Here is a 20,497-nt window from a genome sequence, read left to right on the forward strand (position 1 = left end):
GCTGTTCATATGGGTGTCCATATAGCACATTCTACCAAGTGGGTTGAATGGATAAGGTGAAATTATATTCTAATGTGAACGCGTTTTAAAAGAGAGTTCATGCCGTTTTTGCTTGTCCTGGAGCAAGCAACAGCTAAAATTCGTCATCTGCTGCTAAGAGCTTGTTAAAAACATTATCAGGTGATCCTGCAGGAACAAAAATCAGGGTCTTTTACATTTATAATTTCATTCTGCATTCTGCAACTACAAAGCAGTAATTTCAGCCATGGTCTGTGAAATCTAGTTCACAGTGGAGTCCGATGAGTCGGCCCGCTTGAGTTGAGACGGAAGTAAGTTAACATTTCTGAGGCTGGATGACACTTTAAACTGTTCATTGATTTTTCCTTAAGGCGCCAGTATGCACATATTTGGTCGTGCACATTTTAATAATGCAGCACCTTGCATTACATCTGACCTTTTAGAGGGAACGGCATTCACAGAAAATGTTCATTTCACTGTTTGCTAAAATGGGTCATTTCATCCCTGCGACGTGACTTTTGGTGACCACGTTCTAAATGAGATTACAAGTGATTGTTACGGATACACGTGTGTTAAGAATAAACCAAAAGGCAGCACAAAAACAATACGGAGACAAGACGACAAGGACGGCACTTCTCCCTCTCTCTCTTTTTCGCTTCCTTTTGGATTACTTGGCACTTTTGCAGGCATTAGGGCAGCCTACTAAGCTCCATTTGTTTTTCAACATGTCCTAGCAGTATTCCTTGCTTAAAGGAACAAGTTTTGTAGGGCACAGACGAGCATAAATATGCGAGAGGGTACCAAAGCATTGCGTGAGTGCCTTTCAACTGTGCAGCGGTGGCCCTGTGGATGCTGCTGAAAGTCTGTAACAGGTGGTGCAGCAGTCGCGGCACTCGGGTCCCATACTACATGCCTGCTTTCATATGCCCTAGTGAGCGTAAATGCTCGAGAAATATCAGTTGTTTGTCTTGTTAAAGAGAAAGACAGAATACAAGCTTGGTTTATCCTGAAGAGGGTCCCATTGAAGTAGCATTCAAATTCATTCGGTTTGTAGGTAAAAAATCAGCTGGTCCCATATTTGGCAGAAATTGTCATAATTGGATGCCATAAACATTTTAGCGCTGTTTGTTATTATAATGTGAAGGTTCCGTAATGCAAAGGTTGGTTCTCTTGGCTTGCTGAACTCTTTGCTTTGCTTACGACCTGGCTTCCAATGCATAATCGATACCCTCTGTGTATTGCATGTCGTCTGTGGGAATGAAAACGGAACCGAAAAAAAAAAAACATGTTTGCCCGGAAGTAACATTATTTATTATTTCATTTAGGAGTGAAACCAAAAGAATTTAGTTTCGGTTCTCGATTTGAGTGGCAAGTTCACGTATTCCAGGATTCACTTGAATTTCTATGCAGCAAGGTAGGACATTAGCATCGATTCGCTGGGATAAAATTGTCTTTCGTCTTAATGGCGCATTCTCCTTCAACTGGCCGCAGTTGCTAAGGTGTTGTGGTGTGAGCCAAGGTTGCGGGTTCGTTTCCCAGCCGCTTTTCTGACGGCGGCAAAAGCGAAACGCCCGTGTGTTTGAGATTTCGGCACACGTTAAGATCCCCAGGTGGTCAAAATTAATCTGGAGCCCTCCACTATGGTGCACGTTATCGCCTGTGTAGCGTCTGTGCATTAACACCCATAATCATCTTTCTCCTTCGTCAGGCTCGCTGCCTCCTGTTATGCTTTCTCTGTTTGTACGGATAGGCATAGTGTTGAGCTTCCCCGCAGGATCGCTGTGCGCATTTGGCTGCGGCGCTGATGAAGTGGCCTTATTTATTATTAAAATACCCACATTAGCCCTATGACATTGTTGTAGGGGGGAGGGGGGGGTGTTCTACATGAATAAACGTGAATATTTTGAAACACGACATAACAATAAAGAAGAAAAATACAATGTTTGACGTGAACAGCAGCATACATAATATAAAAAGCAGTAGATTGCAGCGGCACACTCGATGAAATAACTACAAGTCATGTTGCACTTGTGTATCCAAGTGGTGCCAGAGTGCAGTGGAAAACATTGCATGAAGGACGGAAAGGACAGTATCGGGCAAGGCATTCTATCTTTGATAGTTTTTAGAAAAAGACGCTTGGAAAGGGGTCTAAAGGTAGTGATGTTGGTCCTTTGCTTACCCCCTCTCATACAATGTTTTAAGATCAAGCACAGTAGTTTGTGTTCGTTTTAAACTTGTAACAATAATATCACAACTATACGAGTTTGTGACAAAGTGCACAGCCAGATTTTAAACTGCCTCAAATTTATTCATAAGCATTGTAGTGCTCAGGTCCCAGACCAAGGTGGCACACTCAAGACTGGAGCGTACGAGCGCAGTGCGCTGGTTTATTGCAAGCTTGGAGTGCACGCACCTAACAATTGTATGCATCGCCCCAATGGGGCGCCCCAGAACAATTAGTGCTCGAGGATCTTTCATGTATGACGTCTCAATCAAACCTTTGTGTCAGGTTGAGGACTGCCGGCATGCAGTTTCTGGGGGCCAAGTTGAATGCGCCACCATTTGTGGGCTAACCTCTTCAGTATTCATTAAATCTCTCTCTCTCTCTCTCTCTCTCTCTCTCTCTCTCTCTCTCTCTCTCTCTCTCTCTCTCTCTCTCTCTCTCTCTCTCTCTCTCTCTCTCTCTCTCTCTCTCTCTCTCTCTCTCTCTCTCTCTCTCTCTCTCTCCTTCCTCTGTCCTGAAATTTTTATTGTGGGAAGTTGAGCTAGTTAATGAACATTTTTGCAAAAATTTATTTACAAAAAAATTTACAAGAAACTGATTCATAGTTCTTTAGTCCTTTAACATAATTTCAGAAATATTAATTTTCCTTGCGGGCATATGTGAACCAGAATGAATGTTTTATTTATGGAACAAAACAGAAACCGGAATGAAAAACATGTTCCGACACCCTGATCATCTGAACTGCACTGTGCAGGAATGCATTGCCCTTCCCCAGGAAGCATGCCAGAGTTCTGGCAACTGTGGCTGTTTAGTTGCCTGCGATTTGATTGTTACTTTACCTTCTTGCTTTCTCCTCTCTCTCTCTCTCTCCCTCCCTCCTCTTTCCTCTGCCTTTGTTATGCTGTGCGTACGTGCCGGCAGGCTTCCCCCGCGTGCAACAGACACAGTTCACTACCTCCATGCACACACAAACCGGGCGACACGGGGGCGTAAACTGCGACATTGTGCGTGCAGCAGCGGCCAGCCATGCGTGTCAGCCGCAGCGTGCCTGCCTCCTGAAAGGCCCTCCACGCTGGGACCTTTCCAGCCGGCATTGTGTGCTCCTGTTTGTTCCGCTCCGTGCCCCTCGGCTCGTGGTGCGAAATTCCTCCAGCCACGGGGGAAGAGGAGGGCCGCCGGGCCTACCTGTCTGCGCGCGGGGTTGATGGCAGGCTTGATCTCTTGCGCGTTTCCTAAGGGCGCTGATGAGGGGCAGGTTGAGCGCAATTGCGGTTTCAGCCTCTGCTCTTGACCTCTGCCTTTCATCGCTTGTGCGAGCTTTCTGCTCCATCTTTCCTGCCAGGTTTGTAAATGACTCGCGAGCTAGCTTTGTAAGTGCAGCAAGTTGGTTAATAAAATTTAAGGCGCTTTGATGCGATTCGAATTTGGCTTTTAGGGATATTTTGATAAGTGCTTCTAAGGGGGCAAGCTCGTTTAACGCATTTGGGTCAATTTGGATCGTTTCCTGGTTTTTTTTTTTTATTAATATTTTTGTATACAGCTAAAAACTGATCGAACAGTCACCTTGAACCGCGTATAATTTCGTTAAATCGAGAACTTCATAAAATTGGGACTGTCATTTTACAAGCAGTTGATTCCATAAATTCGAAGTCTAAAGGGAAGCGCATCCCAGCAGCCATCGTGACATTGTAGTTGTGGCGGCTGTGGCACTTGCCTGCCGATAATTTAGCAATGCACTAAAAGTCCGCGGTAAAAATATTAAACCAGCCAGGGCTTGCACTGAAGTCGTCACACCCGGGCATATGTGCGAAACACAGCATTTTTTGCTGTACCGCTTTTCTGTTGAGCATCCTTGGCTCTCAAATCCTTGAACCATGTAAAGGGGGCTTTCTCCAACTTCTCGTTCTGGATGGTTTCGAGGTTGTTTTTCTTCAATGCGATTCCAGGTGAAGTTTAGTGGATTATGTCTTCCTTTCCCTTCAGGATTATGGAAAGCGTGCTGGCCGGGACGCCGTGGTCTGCGATTACAAGACTGCTGAGTCTATGTAGCAGAGCTCCGTAAAAACAGAACTACATCTCTCTCTCTCTCTCTCTCTCTCTCTCTCTCTCTCTCTCTCTCTCTCTCTCTCTCTCTCTCTCTCTCTCTCTCTCTCTCTCTCTCTCTCTCTCTCTCTCTTTTTTTTTTTTTTTTTCCTTCTTTCCTCTCTCTAATGGGGTGCAATAATCTTCGTGGCCTTCTTAACAAAACACATTTGAAATTGCTCCTTTTTTAAATATGTCTGCTTCTCGAAATACTTCGTTAAATCGGGAATGGCGCTGAATCTATTTCGCTTGTTCGGGTTCATAAAAGCGTTAAGCCGTATAGGCACCTGCGGGTGAATTCAAATTTGTTCGTTAGATCAGAAAATTCATCAGATGAGGTTTCGTTGAGTTTTGACTCTAGTTTTATCGAGATAAATTGCAGCTGATTCTTCTGTATCTTGATTGGGGAAGCGCTAGGTGGGGGTGTCGTTGTTTTTATTGATCCCAAACTTGTGGCCACTTCCACATTAAATCACAAATATTTTGCAGAAGCAATTCTGTTAAAGAATTTGCTGTCAGTCATTTTAGTGGCCTTGCTGTTTCATCATTTTAAATGATCTGATGAATTGATTGATTGATTGAGGTGTAACGTGCCAACGCTACACAGGTGATGAGGCGTGCCGTGGTGGAGGGCTCCGGATTAATTTTGACCTGGGGATTTTTAACGTGCGCTGAAATCTCAAACACGGGAGTTCTCGCTTTTCAAAAGCCCCCATCACAGAATCAGCCACCGCGGCCAGGAATCGATCCCGATCTGATGAATACAGTGAAATTGGGGCGGTGAGGGAATGCAGACTACGAGCGTGAAATATTTCCGACCGCTATCGGTTGCACTACAAAGTATATAAGATTCAAAATTAGCCAAATAGTATAAATCTATTTTTAAAGGGCTGCTGGAGTGAATTTGTCAAGCTCCGGTTTTTGCTTGCATTGTGTAGACTGGGTCAAATAAACACACTTTTCATCGTTTATCCAGTCGATAGGACTATATTTTATAAAGCCTGAAAGAACAAAATCTACCATGCGCGGTCTGCGGCGGCCACACCAACTAAAGCAGTGAGGTCCATACAAGGTTCTACTGTCATTGGACGATGTGCAACATTTGAATTCAAACCAGTTTAGGTTTCTGTTCTGTGAAACAACATGCTTGGCATCCAATGTAATCGTTGGCTGGGCATTCTCGATATCTCAGTAATCAGCATACCGCGCTTCTGCCACGTTGTCGGCTGTAAAATGCGTCAGATAAGCCTAGCCAAGGCGTATGCAGTGGATGAACGCCCTCCATGTCACAGGAGACGCTCAAATGCGATGCTCTTTTCCCCCACCTTCATGCCTGTATCCTAAGAGGTGTGTCCACACTAGGCCAAGGGTCAGCCGATTCAGGACTGTGCCCGCAAGCAGTCAAAGCTTATGGCATCAGTCTGCCCACTTTCTGCGAACTCGCTCGTGGAGCATTGAACGTTACAGCTCAAAAATGGTGAATACAGTATAAAAAAAGAAAACATTACCCAAAAACAAATAAATCAACTTCGAAAAAAAAAAACGTGCTGTCGGGGTTCAAACTTGCAAATCGCAAAACAATAGACCTAGGGCTTCAAACCACTCGGCCTTTAGCTAGTGCTGTTTTGAATGGAAGTATAAGGTAAAAATTGTATAGCCAGTTTACATTTTTATTTAGTTTTAGCATTCCAAGCAGCTTAGATAATTATTTATTGAACAGCGCTCATGCAGTAAGCGTCTCCCAAATTCCCCACAAATATCTCACCTCTAGCGACTGCATTTCTTAGGCACAAAAGCAATTCGCAAATGTGTGGTCGTGCTGCTGGCCGCTGTGCTAGTTCACCCAGCACAAATAGTGCTCCCACACCTTGGTTTTACGCTGTATGGTGAATGTTCTGGTTGATTTTAATTCCTTCTTACCTATATTAACTTCGCTGGCTCTTCTTCCGTCTTCAATTGGCCTTAGATTTTTCTACTAGCATACCAGTCAGAGAAGTGTCACGCACGCACTTGTGTGGAGCTACATGGACTTAGAGCTTGATACTGTCTACAAACTAGCCGTCTAAATGCACATTCTTCCAGGCAAAAATGTATCGTGGCTTAGTTTCAGGTGAGCAAATGCATTGCGACGACCCGCCGCCGGCCAGCTGACGCAACGCTGGACCAAGGGTCGGCGAGCCGTGCAGTCGTACAGTGAGGCCAAGCCATCTCGTTTCGATGTCATACGGAACATCATAGGAAATCAGCAACTAGGATGCGGAGGGGAGGACAGCATTTTCGAATTGGTTTTTGTACTGAATAAAGTCTCGTAAAAGCTGCAAGAGTGGTCGAAACGCGCCCTAGAAACTCCAGACTACAACTTCCGCTGGTAATCCCGCAGTGTTTACAAATCACTTCGGTGTCTCCTTCAAACTCCCTCTGTGGAAGTTGGTATTGGGGGCTGTGTAGTGTCTGATGTTTCCAACTTGATGCTGTGTTGCAAATAAGTGATGCTCCCTTAATTAAGGACCCAGCTTCAGCATTTTGACAGGTAGTCTTGATATGGAACATTGCAAAGTTACCGATTGATTGAAGCTGGAGCTCTTGATTCACGGGTGAGCTGCTGTACAGTATGGGCACTGCACAGTACAAACAAGACTTCCAAGTCTTGTACTTCCAGGGCTTGTACCTCCAGGTCTTCCAGGTCTTCGTTTTGTCATGAAGCAGCATTTGTGTGGTGACTTTGCTTATGTTCTATTTTTTAAAAAGTGCACTTTATAATGAGAAGCTTTATAAAACCGGCCTGGGCTGTTGTTGCAGGATTAAAACGAATTTTGCACAAAATCATTTCAGGTATGACATTGAAAGTTATGACATTGATGTCTTCTCCTGTCTTGTACACTATAAGGGGATTGTTGAGTAAAACCGTGTTACGAGGAGGAGCCGAAATCACTTTAGAAATTGTCTTTGTCAAAAGCATCGCCTCCACTTCTAGCTGGTTTTTAGAGGGGGGTTATAAGTCTTCCTTTTTATTAGTTTTACTACAGCCAGATTTGCTTTAAAAAGGCTAAAGTTTGAAAGCTCAACCTAGAGCACCAAATGCTTGGCCACATGCAAGCTTTAAAATTAAGTTGGTGGGCGTTTGCTAATTTTGCCAAGAGCAATGACCCCAATTGAATTAATAAATAATCCTGCCTTTTAGAAAAAGGTTCACAAAAGAAGAAACGCTACAAAATTTCATTAGGGCCATTCTTCCTCCGTCCTCCCCCATTTCATCTTCATTTTTTGAGACTGTTGATGAGGGAAGTTTAACGCACATTTCGCACAGCAACAACATGCTTGGAAACCTTTGCCTGTTTTGTTTTTCCATGGCTGTTTTCGCGCACAGACATAAAAAAGAAAATAGGACCGATGTTTGCGTCATTTGCTAATAGCCGTCATGTTTCTTTTTCCTTTCTTTCCCTAGGAACCAATGAAGTCAAAGGCTCCACAATTACATTTAGAGTACAGGTTTTACAAGCTTTTAGGAAACAATGGTAAGATCATTCAACCTGCTCTTGTGTGCACAAACAATACTGTGCGAGGAACATGCACTGTGCTAACCTGCGTTCCTAGCAGGTGTTCATAGTCAATCTCGCCAGGGTTATTGACTTCTCTAACGCAGCTGGTAGTGCAGCAGTGTGTCTTCTCGCGTTGCTGGCCACTTTCTGGGGAGTTGCACCAGGTCGTGACAGATAAGAGTTACCTTCCACTTGAGCTACGATTGGGTGGCTCATCTCGTCTCCCCCGTCACTGACGCATCCCCCTGCTATTTTGTAGCGCTGAACACATTTTAGAACGATGAGGCGATCTTTGGCGGTGTGCCTGGCAACCAGGAAAATGCAAGCGATTGTTTGCACAGCCGGGAAAATTGGGGAATTTGGCGGGATATCTTTTAGCCGAGTCAACTTTGAGGAGTTCGCAAACATTCGAAAATCGACAAATGGGGATAGTCTGGAAATTGTTAAGGGATTGAAAATATGCGAACCTTCAGATACTTTGTGAATAGCATTCACTCCTCAATTCAATTCTCAGCACAATTTTACCATTGTAAGTATTTTAGTTTTTCAGATATTAAAGAATTATGAATAAAGGAAAAAAAAAAAGAGGCTTACTTGGCCACTACACACGTGCATCCTTCAGGCTTTGATGCACATCATATTCTCTTGTGTGAGCTTTCCTGTTTAGCAGCAGTGTGTCGCAAAAAAAAAAAGCTTAATGTCAAAGCTCAAGACAAATTTCTTTAGTAAATTCAGATGACATTAATGTAATAAGCTCAATGGATTTTATGCAGAAACTATAAACGAGCAGTTTGAATTGTAGCTGGGGTGGTGTTTATTTTTATTTTTCTAAGACCCACTAATTGGAATGGACAAATATTGAATCGCATAACGAGCATTGGTGCCCTTATCTTTGAAAGCTCAAGTTCCTGCTTCGTCAGTGTTCTGCATAATTTTGATGACTCAGTAGTGTTCAGTGCATCAGGCTTGGGCTGAGGCCAAAACCGTAAAAAGACAATACTGTAGGCATCATGTGCAGAAAAGAAATAAAGTAGCTGCTGCTTTTAAGGGACAGCAACCGATTTTTGGCGAGTATATGTTCCCTATCGCAAACGAAAGGACATCCCTTAAAACACCTTAACGCGAAACGGTTTTGCTGATTACGCCCTAGAACTTTCTCAATCGAAATTTTCATGTCTACAAGCCATGCGTCCTCCCAAACATAATGCTGGCAACCATGGCATACAGTAGCGCGGCAACATCCTTTTGTCTGCATGCGAGATGAAAAGTGATATTTAAGAAGTATTCCCCAGCTAAAAAAATTTTGAATTGCAGACTTTCTTGTTCCTTAATGGGTCTTAATCACTAGAAGCAGCCTAGTGGCCTAGTATGACATACTCTATTTTGCATGGAGGCGCCATCTGTTGGGATGGTTGAGAGGTAGAACGCTGGCTTCATGTTGTGGAGGATGGCAATTCGATTCTCCCCGGACGTGTTCTTCAAACTGAAAACGAATATTTCATCAGAAAAAATGCTCCTGACTCAGGCTTAATCGTCAAACAACGTACAACACAAGCAGGAAGCTCCTTCACTGGGTCTGTTTACTGAACGCTGCCGTTGATTCTGGGCATGGAGGCTCAGCTAGCCACACTGAGAGCAACCCAGCAGCGACGGGCGGCGGGTCTCAAAAATTTTCAAGAGAATTTTTAGAAATACATATACAATTTAAGCTTATGCAAATACTTGCGTTAAAGGGTTTTCAATAAGTGGACGAATGTTTCAGCAGTTTCAGTAGGTGCAAGGTTTGAAGGTTTGCGGTTCACGTGACCAGGACACATAATGTAGTGTCACGTTAGCACACATCGAACCGCCACCCTTCAGATTTCTAAAAGTGTAGTGCCAAATAAAAGTTATTTCTGCCTATTTGTTTATAAATCACTTGTGATTACCCCACTATATAGAACGCTGGCTTTCACATGAGCTAGATAACATATATTTAACAAAAATCGGTTGTCTGTCCCTTAGGTGATGAAGGCTTCTAATCTCTAATGGAAAACGGACCCTCTGAAGCACTGAAGGCTTTTGTTGTATAATTTGTGCAACCCCAATAAATTGTGTTTCCTTTGAAATGCCTTTTATATATTTGCGTGCACATTAGGTGGGGTATTATACCAATTCCCTAGTCAGGGAACTTTAGGTAAAATTTTAGGCCAGGGGAAATCTGCAAAAGTCGGAAATTTTTAGGGTCATTTGCCAGACACCCTTTTTTAACATTTTCTCAAGTTCTATAATTTCTTGAAGTCTTGTGTTCCTGTTTGCCAACTGGAATGTTATGCTTGCAGTTTTGATGTGTTTACTGCCATGTCCCTGACACATTTTTGCCAGAAATTTCCAATGCCAAATTACATTTGCGTTTTGAAATTTTTCGGCTCCCAGAAAACATCCCGGGTCTTCTTGTTGGCATGGCTGATTTTTTGTGAGCTGTTGGCGATAGTGTGCGCTGATTGCTATTTCTGTGTGTCTGCTTGTGGCCCATGCAGAAGGCATCCCCAAGGTCTACTACTTTGGACCCTGTGGGAAGTATAATGCTCTGGTCATGGAACTGATGGGTCCCAGCCTAGAGGACCTGTTTGACCTCTGCGACCGCAAGTTCTCTCTCAAGACTGTCCTACTTACAGCCATTCAGCTAGTGAGTTTCAATCAGCGCCGGTCTTCGTGTAGCTGTGTGTGCTTGTCCTGTCTCTTGCAAGCAAGCGCTATTCTGAAAGCCTTTTTAATAGAGCTTTCATCCCTTTCAGAAGGGAACTTTTGTCATCGTAGATATCTGAATCAAGGTGGAGGATATGTGGAACAGATAACATGTATCAGAAATACGAGACAGAACGTTCTAGTTTGGGAGTCTAGCTTGGCCATACGTACAAGGCCTTCTCATCGGCTACGCATTACAGCAGGTCCTTCGCATTTTTCTCTCTTTTTAAAGATTTATTGACCACATCCTGCGGTGTGGCAGCGTTTATTTGGCATTTCAGCGTAGCAGTGCTTGGACTAGAAAGAATAGACGGCGGCAGAGCCGGTGGGGATGTCCAAGTTGACCCTGATCGAGGGGGGGCTCTGTTGCAGCTTCATCGGATCGAGTACGTGCACACGAAGCACCTGATCTACCGGGACGTGAAACCCGAGAACTTCCTGATTGGGCGGCAGTCCACCAAGAAGCACAACATCATCCACATCATCGACTTTGGCCTGGCCAAGGAGTACATTGACCCGGAAACCAACAAGCACATTCCCTACCGGGAACACAAGAGCCTCACAGGCACCGCCCGCTACATGAGCATCAACACACACCTCGGCAAGGGTGCGTTGGGGCTGAATGGGAACTCGTCTAGTGCCATCATGGTTGCTCGTGTTTTGTCGCCAAGTCAGCTGTAATGACATTCTGGTCGCGCAGCCTGCGAAGCTGACCAGTCTTCTTGTTCTGCTGCGGCCTTGTATGTCCTGCATGGCCAATAGGTGCATGTGGCACTGCAGCCTTTCATCCAAGCTTCATGCTCGTACTGATGCCTCGCCCAGTGGCACAGCAGTCACCAGAGAGCTGGGTGAATCTGCACGGTGCACTGCTAGGTTCACCACATCTGCTTTTCTTGCCAGCGGACAAAGTGGTGACAGCCACAGTACAGGAAGAAGGGTTAAAGTAAAATTTTCCGCCTACTTTGAGTTCCGTCGGGGAGATTTAATGGTGTTTTTGTTTATGCGAACCCTTTGGAGGGCCTGCCCTCACATCATGCTCGTTCTGGTTCAGAGCAAAGCCGGCGGGACGACCTGGAGGCGCTGGGGCACATGTTCATGTACTTCCTGCGGGGCAGCCTGCCGTGGCAAGGCCTCAAGGCGGACACCCTCAAGGAGCGCTACCAGAAGATCGGCGACACCAAGCGGGCCACCCCCATCGAGGTGCTCTGCGACGGATACCCCGGTGGGTGGTCCACGTCCATCTGCTGCACTGCAGCAGGGCCCCACATCACATGGCCGGCTGCTTTCAGGAGACCAAAGTTGTCGTGTTGCGAGTGCAAATTGAGCCACAGCTTCATCATGTTCGTTGCGCCAATCAAGTCTCATCTGTCTGAAAGCTCTTTCCAAGGGCTCCCTCTTTTTTGAAGATTGGCACGCATAATGCAGGGGGAGTGCCTGTAGTTTTCGGTTGCTTGGTGGGTCTAGCTTCTGTTTGGATAACCTATCGCTGCCCCTCTGCCCTGCGCACAGCTTTGATATTGCAGAAATTTTCACTCGCTGTGTTTGGATTTCTGATGCATAAGAACATTGTATGAGCCATCCCAGTAAGCAATGCCTGATCTCCGTTTACATTTCATCTGGCATTCGGCTGCTTGAAAACATACGTTAGGATGGATGTCTATCAGCAGTTTCCTTTTTGTTGCTCCTTTGAGAATAGCAAAATACTTAGTGGTTCCATAAGTGCGATGGAAAGGTGGAATCAGGTTGTGCATAGAGCATTCTCAACAGTGTTTGCACATGTAAAAATGCTGGCACTTCAGGACAGTGATGACTTTCCGAGTTCCTTGTAGGCACCCGATTTGCAAGTACCTGCTGCAGTTGCTGCACTTTTGTTCCAAAGAGCTCTGAACAGCGACTGAGTTGACAGCCACTAACAAAAGTATCAAGAAACCCCCGAGTTAATTGTCAGGTTGTGTGGAAGCATTGTTCTCAGCACTTATCTCTGAATATGCACTTATCTTCAAACCAGTTGGGATACAAATACTTATGATGTTTCTCTTCACCAGTAAGCTTCTCTCCCCTCGAGAGAATCGCACATGTGGTAGATGAGCTCACGCACACACACACTGCACCACACCGCCCCACAAACCGAGTGAACCTCGCGGTCACAGTTTTAGGAGAAAGATGGTTAAAACTCGAAGCTTTTTCCCATGCAATCTGAGTCAAAGTCCAAAATTGCAACTGCTTCAACTGTGTTGGAAGGGCGCACTCAGATAGACGTCGGCTTCAAAGCGCGAGGGGTCCAGGTTTGATTTCGACCATGAATGGCATTTTTTTTTTTTTCTTGAAGCTCTTGACATGCCTTTGTGGAAACGCATTGTGTAAGTTGGCTTGGCCTTCCTGTAGTTCGTTTTCGTGATGGGATTATTTGACATGCTGCGGACACTGGGTCCAAGCAAGGTGGGCGATATAAGTGCACACAATACAACAGTACTACACCACTTTATGATAGCATGTTCATGGTGGCTAGGTCATTCCACTCACTTATGGTGCGGAGGGAAAAAAAACTTGAAAACGTCAGTTTGTGCAAAGTAAGGAGTGGGCGCGTGATGTCTACGGTGAGCGGCAAGTTGTGTGTGCGGCAAGCGGCACGTTTGCTCTCAATCAAAAACGGAAGTTTTTATCACCACGAGATAAGGCAGCCATCGTTGCCCGAGTCACTGGTTAAAGTGGAAGAAAAAAAGATTTAATACCGACGAGTTTGGAACCACCAGCAGCTTGCTGCACCGTTTTGAAATGCAAGGACGCCACCCTTTAATGGCGCATGAGTGCAAAACAAAACAGTGACGGCTGTGGCCTTTCTGGATGTCAACAAAGCGGTGCTCACATAGTTTTGTGGACAGCATTAGAACAGTGAGGTGCCACTGTCTGGCAAAGTTTGTCAACAGAAGGAGCTGGACTTCACTTGCATGCTCAGACATACTTGGTGCCGAGGACCAGGGAGGAAAATGTGCAGAGAAGGCGAACCCACAGGATGTTTTGGATGCGTTTGGCACAATTTGGTAGTTCTTAGGCGCGCACGACTAGCAATGAAGCACTTCTTGTAGTGCGGGAGCTGAGCTGGGAAGTTGCTGCAAGGTAAGGCTCGCCAAGGGATGTAACCAACCTTCGGTAATGAATTTTCAATTTGCAGGCGATTTTCCTGTCGTTTATGTTTCATTCTCGTGGCAATGCAATTCCCGCTAAAGCGAAGTTCTCGGCTTTCCCTGGCAGATTCGTTATTGCGGGGTTCGAGTGTATTTATTTTTTCTCTTGCATTCTTCTTGCAACTCCTTTACCGATATTTGAGCAGTGTGTGAAACCACTTGGAGCATTCTCCTGGGTGCAGGCCACAGTTGTTACTGCAGGTTTTGCAGAAGAAAAAAAAAAACAATTCCCCTCGCCCTCCTCTTGTTTTTCTGCCACTACAAACAGCACAGTGCCTTTCCTCGCATCCCGTACGGGCAGACGGGCCCCGCTTTTTGGCTCAAGCCCTCAGGTCACCCACCAGCTGCTGGGTGAGGTTGCGGCGGTACTGCAGGTTTCCCCGCTCTTTCTCGCCATGATTCTGCAGCTGTGTGCGCATCCAAATAAAACTATTGACAATGGAAACCTGTAGATGCCAGGAAAAAAAGCTTTCACCACCATTTCGTTGTCTTTCAACGAAATGCACTGCTTACAGAGTAATAATCCGCGAGTTGCTGTCTCCACCGCTGTTGTGGTCTTCGTCATTCGCTTATGTCGAATCGCTGTCATCACCAACTGATGTAGGCACGCAATTCTCTTCCTCACTGAAGTCATCATCACTTCCACTAGAACGCACGCAATGGGAAAGTGTCCATGCTTCTCAGCGAACAGCATGCTCGTGAAAACACTCTTGATCCCAGAAGGCCCGTGCTGAACATTGTGCTGCACCCTAGTGCAAAAAGAAGAAAACTTCAACAAAGTTCACTTATTATCCTTCAAGAGATGGCGTATCATCTATACAAAGAATGCGGGCACATCGCAGTGAAAAAAAACCGCTAAATTTAACCTTGAACACCCAAGTCGGGCGTGCCCCAACAGCAGACTGGTACGGCCGTGTTTTATGACGGGCAGGGCCCGACTACGGACCGCAGAAGGTTAATTAAGGTGGGTCGAGTGCTAGTTTGTTACTTATGGGCGGGGAAAAAAAAAATCTAATCTTAATTGCTTTCTTCAAATTTATAGTAAAGGTAGGTTGTTAATTTTCATTAGTTCAGTGAGTTAGTCAGTTGGGGAAAATTTTATGAATAAACTGCACAGCTTCCCTTCGGATTCGTTCCAAGATTTATCGGTGTTAGATTTTGTGTGCGGATCCTAAACATGGATACTCAAGCTTGGGCCTTATTAGTATTCAGTAATCTAGAAGTTTAACGTTAGGCGGGGCACTTTTAAGCTTACGTTTTAGGAAACACAGCTTTCGGAATGAAGGCGAGCAAATGTTGTTGATGTGAAGGTTTCTGGACATGTAATTTGTTTCGTCATGCCTAAATACTTATATTTATTAACCACTTCCAGCGGCCACGGACCTAGTTTATACGCATGCTTTTAAACGCTGCTTTTTAAGGAAGATGCACACACTTGTTAGCATTAACATACCTGCCAGGTTTCCTGAATTCTCCAAGAGACTCCCGAAACTTGAGGGTTTTGTACGATTGCACGAGCGAAACAACGATCTCCCAAAAATGCACCTGTGTTTTGCCAAATCTTTCTCCTAGTCTGGCCACGTCGAACTGTAGCTACCAGACTATCCGGATTAATCCAATTCTACACCAATTGACATTAGTGAACCGCTTTAAAAGCGTAGTTGGCAATGCACAGAAGTTGAACCGGTCAGTACTGGAGATACGCTGAATTCAAGAGGCATTTCAGCGTAGCAGAAAAAAAAAAATCACCCACTTCCAAGTACCCATGTCTCACTACCCTTTAATAAGAGCAGTGTCACAGGGGAGAGCATTGTTGCAATCGACAAAATACCCAGGACTTTCTGAAAATGGCAGTGTCAGCCATGTTGAAGATTTAGCAAGCACACCTGCCAGGTTTCCCAAATTCTCCGAGACACTCCCGAATTTTGATGGTTTTGTACGTTCGTACGACCGAAACGAAAATCTCCCGAAAGCGCGCCTGTGGTTTGCCAAATCTTTTTCCAAGTCTGGCCACATTGTGCCGGAGCTACCTGACAGTCCAATTAAATCCTACACGAATTGACATAGTGATTAGAGCAGAGCTCAAAAAGCCCAGTCGCCCACGCGCAGAAGTTGAACCAGTCAGTACTGCAGCAACGCCGAATGCGACAGGCAGTTCAGCATAGGAGAAAAGATCGCACCCAGTTCCGGTAATACATGTCTGTCAACCTTTGCTCACTTTCTTTTGGCGAGGTGTCGCAGGGGCGAACATTGCTACGCTGGGCAATATTGCCCGGACTTCCTGAAAAGAGCAGCGTGTCAGCCACGTTGAATATTTAGCAACTGACCAGTGGTACAGTTTGTTAATTGTTTGGACGGCACAGTTCGGCTCTTGCTCTGCTGTAACTGCATTGAAAATGCATGTAGAATATTCCATTCTGTTCCTACTAATCCCAACCACCCCTAATGCTATCCCGGCGAACCTGGCAGGTATGAGAAAGTGACCAGTGGTGTAAGTTGTTAGAAGTTTGGATGACACAGTTCAGTTCCCGCTCTATTGTAACTAAATTAAAAATGCAATGCTTACTAACCCCCCTCCCCTCACCCTCCCTCACTCGTTCTTTTGTTTTCATTACACTAGTTACATGTGCACATGTGCATTCGTTGTGTAAGGTGACGGGAAGGAACTGAGGGATGTCTGCGTGATTTGTGTTCAGCTTGCCTCTAGCAGAGTACGTGTGCAGCGGGCCCTTGTTCACACCCCCACCCCTCCTTCTCCTCTTCGCAGCAGAAATGGCCACGTACTTGAGGTACGTGAGGCGGCTAGACTTCTTCGAGACGCCAGACTACGACTACCTGAGGAAAATGTTCCACGATCTGTTTGAGCGCAAGGGCTACGTGGACGACGGCGAGTTTGATTGGACGGGGAAGCAAATGGTGAGCTGCTGCCGCCGCTGGCACCCTCCTTCCTTTTCTCTCTCTGGTTGCATCCGCCGCCAGTGCCTTCTTCATCGGGCAGTCAAAAAAATTATTCAATGATGCTTTTCTTTAGACACTTTTTTGTCTGGATCACTGGGGTCGCACACCTCAGTCAGATCTTGCTTGTACTCAGTAGCACTAGTTCTTTGAAGTGGGGAATTAAGGAAAGCAGAGAATTTTCAGGCTAGTCTTAATAGTTACAACTTTAGCCTTCCTCTGTCTTTCTTCTCTCTCTTTCTTTTGTGTGTGAGAGGGTACAGAAGGCTTCTAGTGAAGCGTGAATGCAGTTTTTCGTTTTTGGGTTAAACTAGATATTTTTCTCTCCTGCTATATTAAGTTCATTTTGAACCTAATATCTCCACTGAAAATCACCTTCAGCAAAAATATTTTTGGCCACAAAATTGGTTGCATCCTAGAACGTAATTTGGGGGAAATGAAAATGCGCAGGATACGTAACACTTGTCAGCCAATTCCTAGTGAATGAGTTGATCATTTCAGAATGTCATTTATTTCTGCGACAAGCTACAAATGATTGCTTGAAACAGGCTTCATCTTCGCATGCTTGAGAGGATTGCCAAAATGTAACTGCAGGCATGGAAAAAAAATCACTGGGCGCTTTCAGCCTGTAGCAAAGGCCCCACTGTTATTGTTATTGATTGAAGTGACTCAAATTCGTAGCACAGCAGTGACCAAAGCACTGACATTGCAAAAGTTTGAAGACTTTTTTTTTTTTTTGCTAACTTTTTGGTGCACAGTATCTGTGTCAAAGCATCTTGTGTGCTGAGGAAATATTACTACTGCTAAATGGTGTTTTCTTGTTTATGAAACTGAAAAATGAAAAACAGCACCTAGTTTTGTCGCAATACACACTGCAATAAAGACCGTAAACATCCCAGCTGTGAGACTCACTCGGTTTTTCAGGCTATTTGTCACTTTATTTGAGAGCCAAGCACAGGGCATTGATTGGGTTTGTGGCTTGGCTAAGTGGCGTGTTTAAGCAGAATGCGAGTAAGTGTGTGCCGGTGGGGGGTGGGGTTCTCTCTCTGTCAGTCTCGTAAGCGCCCCTGGCCCCTGTCATTCCACTGCGTGGCTGTCTCTCTCCTCCCTCTCTTGTCTCTTCTGCCGCGATGCACCACTCAGCCGGAAAACTTTGAGCAGCTGAGGCAACTGAGGAATGCGCTTCCGTCGGACGAGGAAAACTCCAGCCAGGTTTGTCGCCCTAGGGCTGGGCCGGCCGAGGAGGAGAGGTGGCTGAGCGAGCAGCTGGAAAGCCCATCTCCACTGGCACTCCTGCCAACCATAGCGCTCATAGAGGTCGTAGCGCATACATTCCCGTTTGTGGTAGCCGCTGCTTCCTGCTTTAAAAGCACCCTTCCAAGCTTTCCAACAAGACAGCTTTAGAGGGCATTGTTCTGCTGTGCAAATTATGGAAAAGCAGAAATCGGGATTTGCAGCAGCTTCACTGCTGTGGCCACTTGTGTGACCCCAGGCTGTCGGAATAAGTGGTTCACACACCAGCCGGACGGCAAAGCAGCAGGATTGCTTTTGTTATGAACGGAATGTTTGCACTGGCCTGCTGAGGGGCTCTAAGTTTGCATAAGCTGAGCAGCAGCTTCAGGTGGTCACACGAACCTGTTGCCCTGTAGTTTGGCAGATTTGCCGAGGTAGCAGGCTGTCTGCAAGACTCGACTTCCTTCAATTCGTACTAAGGCATCACACGTGGCACATGGCAAGCATTCTCTTTAAAGGTTGTTGGGTTTTGGTTGTTTAAAACTTCATGGCCATGAAGTGTGGGTGAGCGAGACGGAACTACCTGCTGCCGGTTTGGAAACAACGAAGGATCGACACTTGCATCAAGCAACGCTTGAATTGCAAAGCTGCGACGTATTAGCAGGGCAGTTCCAGGCAGCCCAACCTGGCAGCTTTTTTTGGGCGTGCAAGGGGCCCGGGTGCAAACTTGTACCTGTAGGAACTTATGCCAAAGGGCATACTGTCGCAATTAAAAAAAAAAAGAAGAAGTTGACATAGAAAAAGTTATTGCAGGAAGGGGGTATCGAAAGGCTTCTGTTCGCAGTCTACTCTTTACCCTGTCACATCAGCTTGTTTCACAGAATGCATAGCCACCGTACTCATTGTGGCATTGTTGCCAAAGTGTCTTGATTTGGATGGCTGCGCTTTGGCCATTCTGGAAAGCAGATAGTTCGATCAGTCAATGTCGTTGTTATTGATGAGCCTGCTAACTACATACACGATACTATTAATAAAAAGTAACAGTATTTGGCTTGGGCATTCGTTGTTCTTTCAGCTTCATCGATGGCTGTTTTTTTTGTGTGTGTGTGTGTGTGTGTGTGCGTTTTTTTTTTTTTTTTTTTTTTTTCCTTCTTTCCCATTGCAGCCATATGCAGAGCCATGCCACCTTTGCTGTGTCACTCATGTCCAATCAATGAAGCAGGTCTCGGGGGCGTCTTTGGCTGCGGGCTGTGTTGTTCGGGACGGTGGAGCCCCAAAATGTTATGCGTACTATGCAACGAGTTATTAAGAGGTCATCTTGGATATGGCATGTGACCTTCTTGCTGTCCAGCAGAGGAATTTCTGGGCCCCTTATGAGACGGTGTTCTTTGGGTTCCAGCTTCTTGCCCCCACAATGTGTATTGGTTCTTCCGCAGCCAATCTTTGACCTGACGTGTTCCGCCAGACCCACTTTCTGGCTAGGCTAGACTGGCTTGTCGCAGCTGCACCTGCTTGCTGCTGCCTCCGGCCCTCTTGAGTGCATGAGCAGAGCTAGGCGCTGACTAGACCATCCTAGAGGGCAGGTCCCAGCTGTTGCATCGACCCTCCTGTTGTGGCGGGGCGCTTGTAGTGTGTAGTGTTGTGTCCTGCTGCCTCGTGTGGAAGTGAGATTAAAAGGACCGTCTCTTTCCCCCTCTCTCTCTTCCTCCTCCTCTCTGTCCTCTGCCCTCCTCCTCCTGTTGCCGTTTCAGTCAACCCCTGTGGGGTCCCTCCAGACGGGACAGGAGGTCATCGTTTCCCCAAACAGGGAAAGGCACATTACAACCAACGCCCGGGTAAGGCAGTCGAGTGGCCCCATCCTCCTCCTCCTCCCTCCCCATGCTTGACTACTCACTGCTCTCTCTCTCGTCATCCTCGACTGACCCTCTCCTCCTCATCCTCTGCTCGCACTTGCTGTTCTCTGCTGGGGCTGCATGGCATGAGCTCTCTTCACTTGGGCAGTGTTCTTCCAAGTGTCTTCCTTGTTTTGGACAAGAGGATTGCGTAGCCAAACGGGGGATGCCTGTTGGAAGCGGCTTTCTTTTCGTTCGAGCGGTCGTGGTGTGTTGTCAGGGTGGCTGCGGGGAATTTCGAGCTCGCACGTTGCATGAACTTGTCTGCCGGTATTGCTGAGGGAACCTGAGCAGTTGCTCATAAGCATAAGGCTGGCTTGAGAGGCTTTTGTTTTTCCCCTGAGTGATGTCTCGTGCTTTTCTTGTTTCATCCTTGCCCTTGCCAGAGTGGCATTGCAGGGGTACATCAATCTGCCCACGGTAAAGGTGACAGGGAAGCATGGCATTTTGTGAGATAAGCTGCTATGTAATTGGTCTCCTGCTTTAATGGTGCACACGTCAAGAGGGGCTGGTCTTTCCTTTTTCAAAAAGAGGCTGCATGAAATGTCGATGCAGGAGCCACAGCTGCCATTCTTTCTGTGAGCTCCTGAAGTTCTGTGTAATATATGGCGGCAGCTTATGAATTGCTGCGATGGGTGGTGT

General features: G+C 45.9%; 1 protein-coding gene across 4 annotated transcripts in view; it reads left to right on the forward strand.

Moving 5' to 3' along the window:
- The window catches only part of Gish (casein kinase I gish), a 60,561-nt gene that overhangs the window by 32,630 nt on the left and 7,434 nt on the right, over window positions 1-20,497 (forward strand). For 2 of the 4 annotated variants that reach the window (XM_077698785.1, XM_077698783.1), the window contains exons 4-9: window positions 7,770-7,839; window positions 10,383-10,531; window positions 10,963-11,197; window positions 11,642-11,812; window positions 16,543-16,691; window positions 19,715-19,798. In XM_077698785.1, the coding sequence (XP_077554911.1) occupies window positions 7,770-7,839; window positions 10,383-10,531; window positions 10,963-11,197; window positions 11,642-11,812; window positions 16,543-16,691; window positions 19,715-19,798 (858 nt within the window). The remainder of the gene's footprint in view (window positions 1-7,769; window positions 7,840-10,382; window positions 10,532-10,962; window positions 11,198-11,641; window positions 11,813-16,542; window positions 16,692-19,714; window positions 19,799-20,497) is intronic. The other 2 variants (XM_077698784.1, XM_077698786.1) reach the window with 2 other exon arrangements.

Source organism: Haemaphysalis longicornis, unplaced genomic scaffold, assembly GCF_048455015.1.
Source record: "Haemaphysalis longicornis isolate Haplotype H1 unplaced genomic scaffold, Haemaphysalis longicornis Haplotype H1 scaffold_2, whole genome shotgun sequence".
NCBI classification, from domain to species: Eukaryota; Metazoa; Arthropoda; class Arachnida; order Ixodida; family Ixodidae; genus Haemaphysalis; species Haemaphysalis longicornis.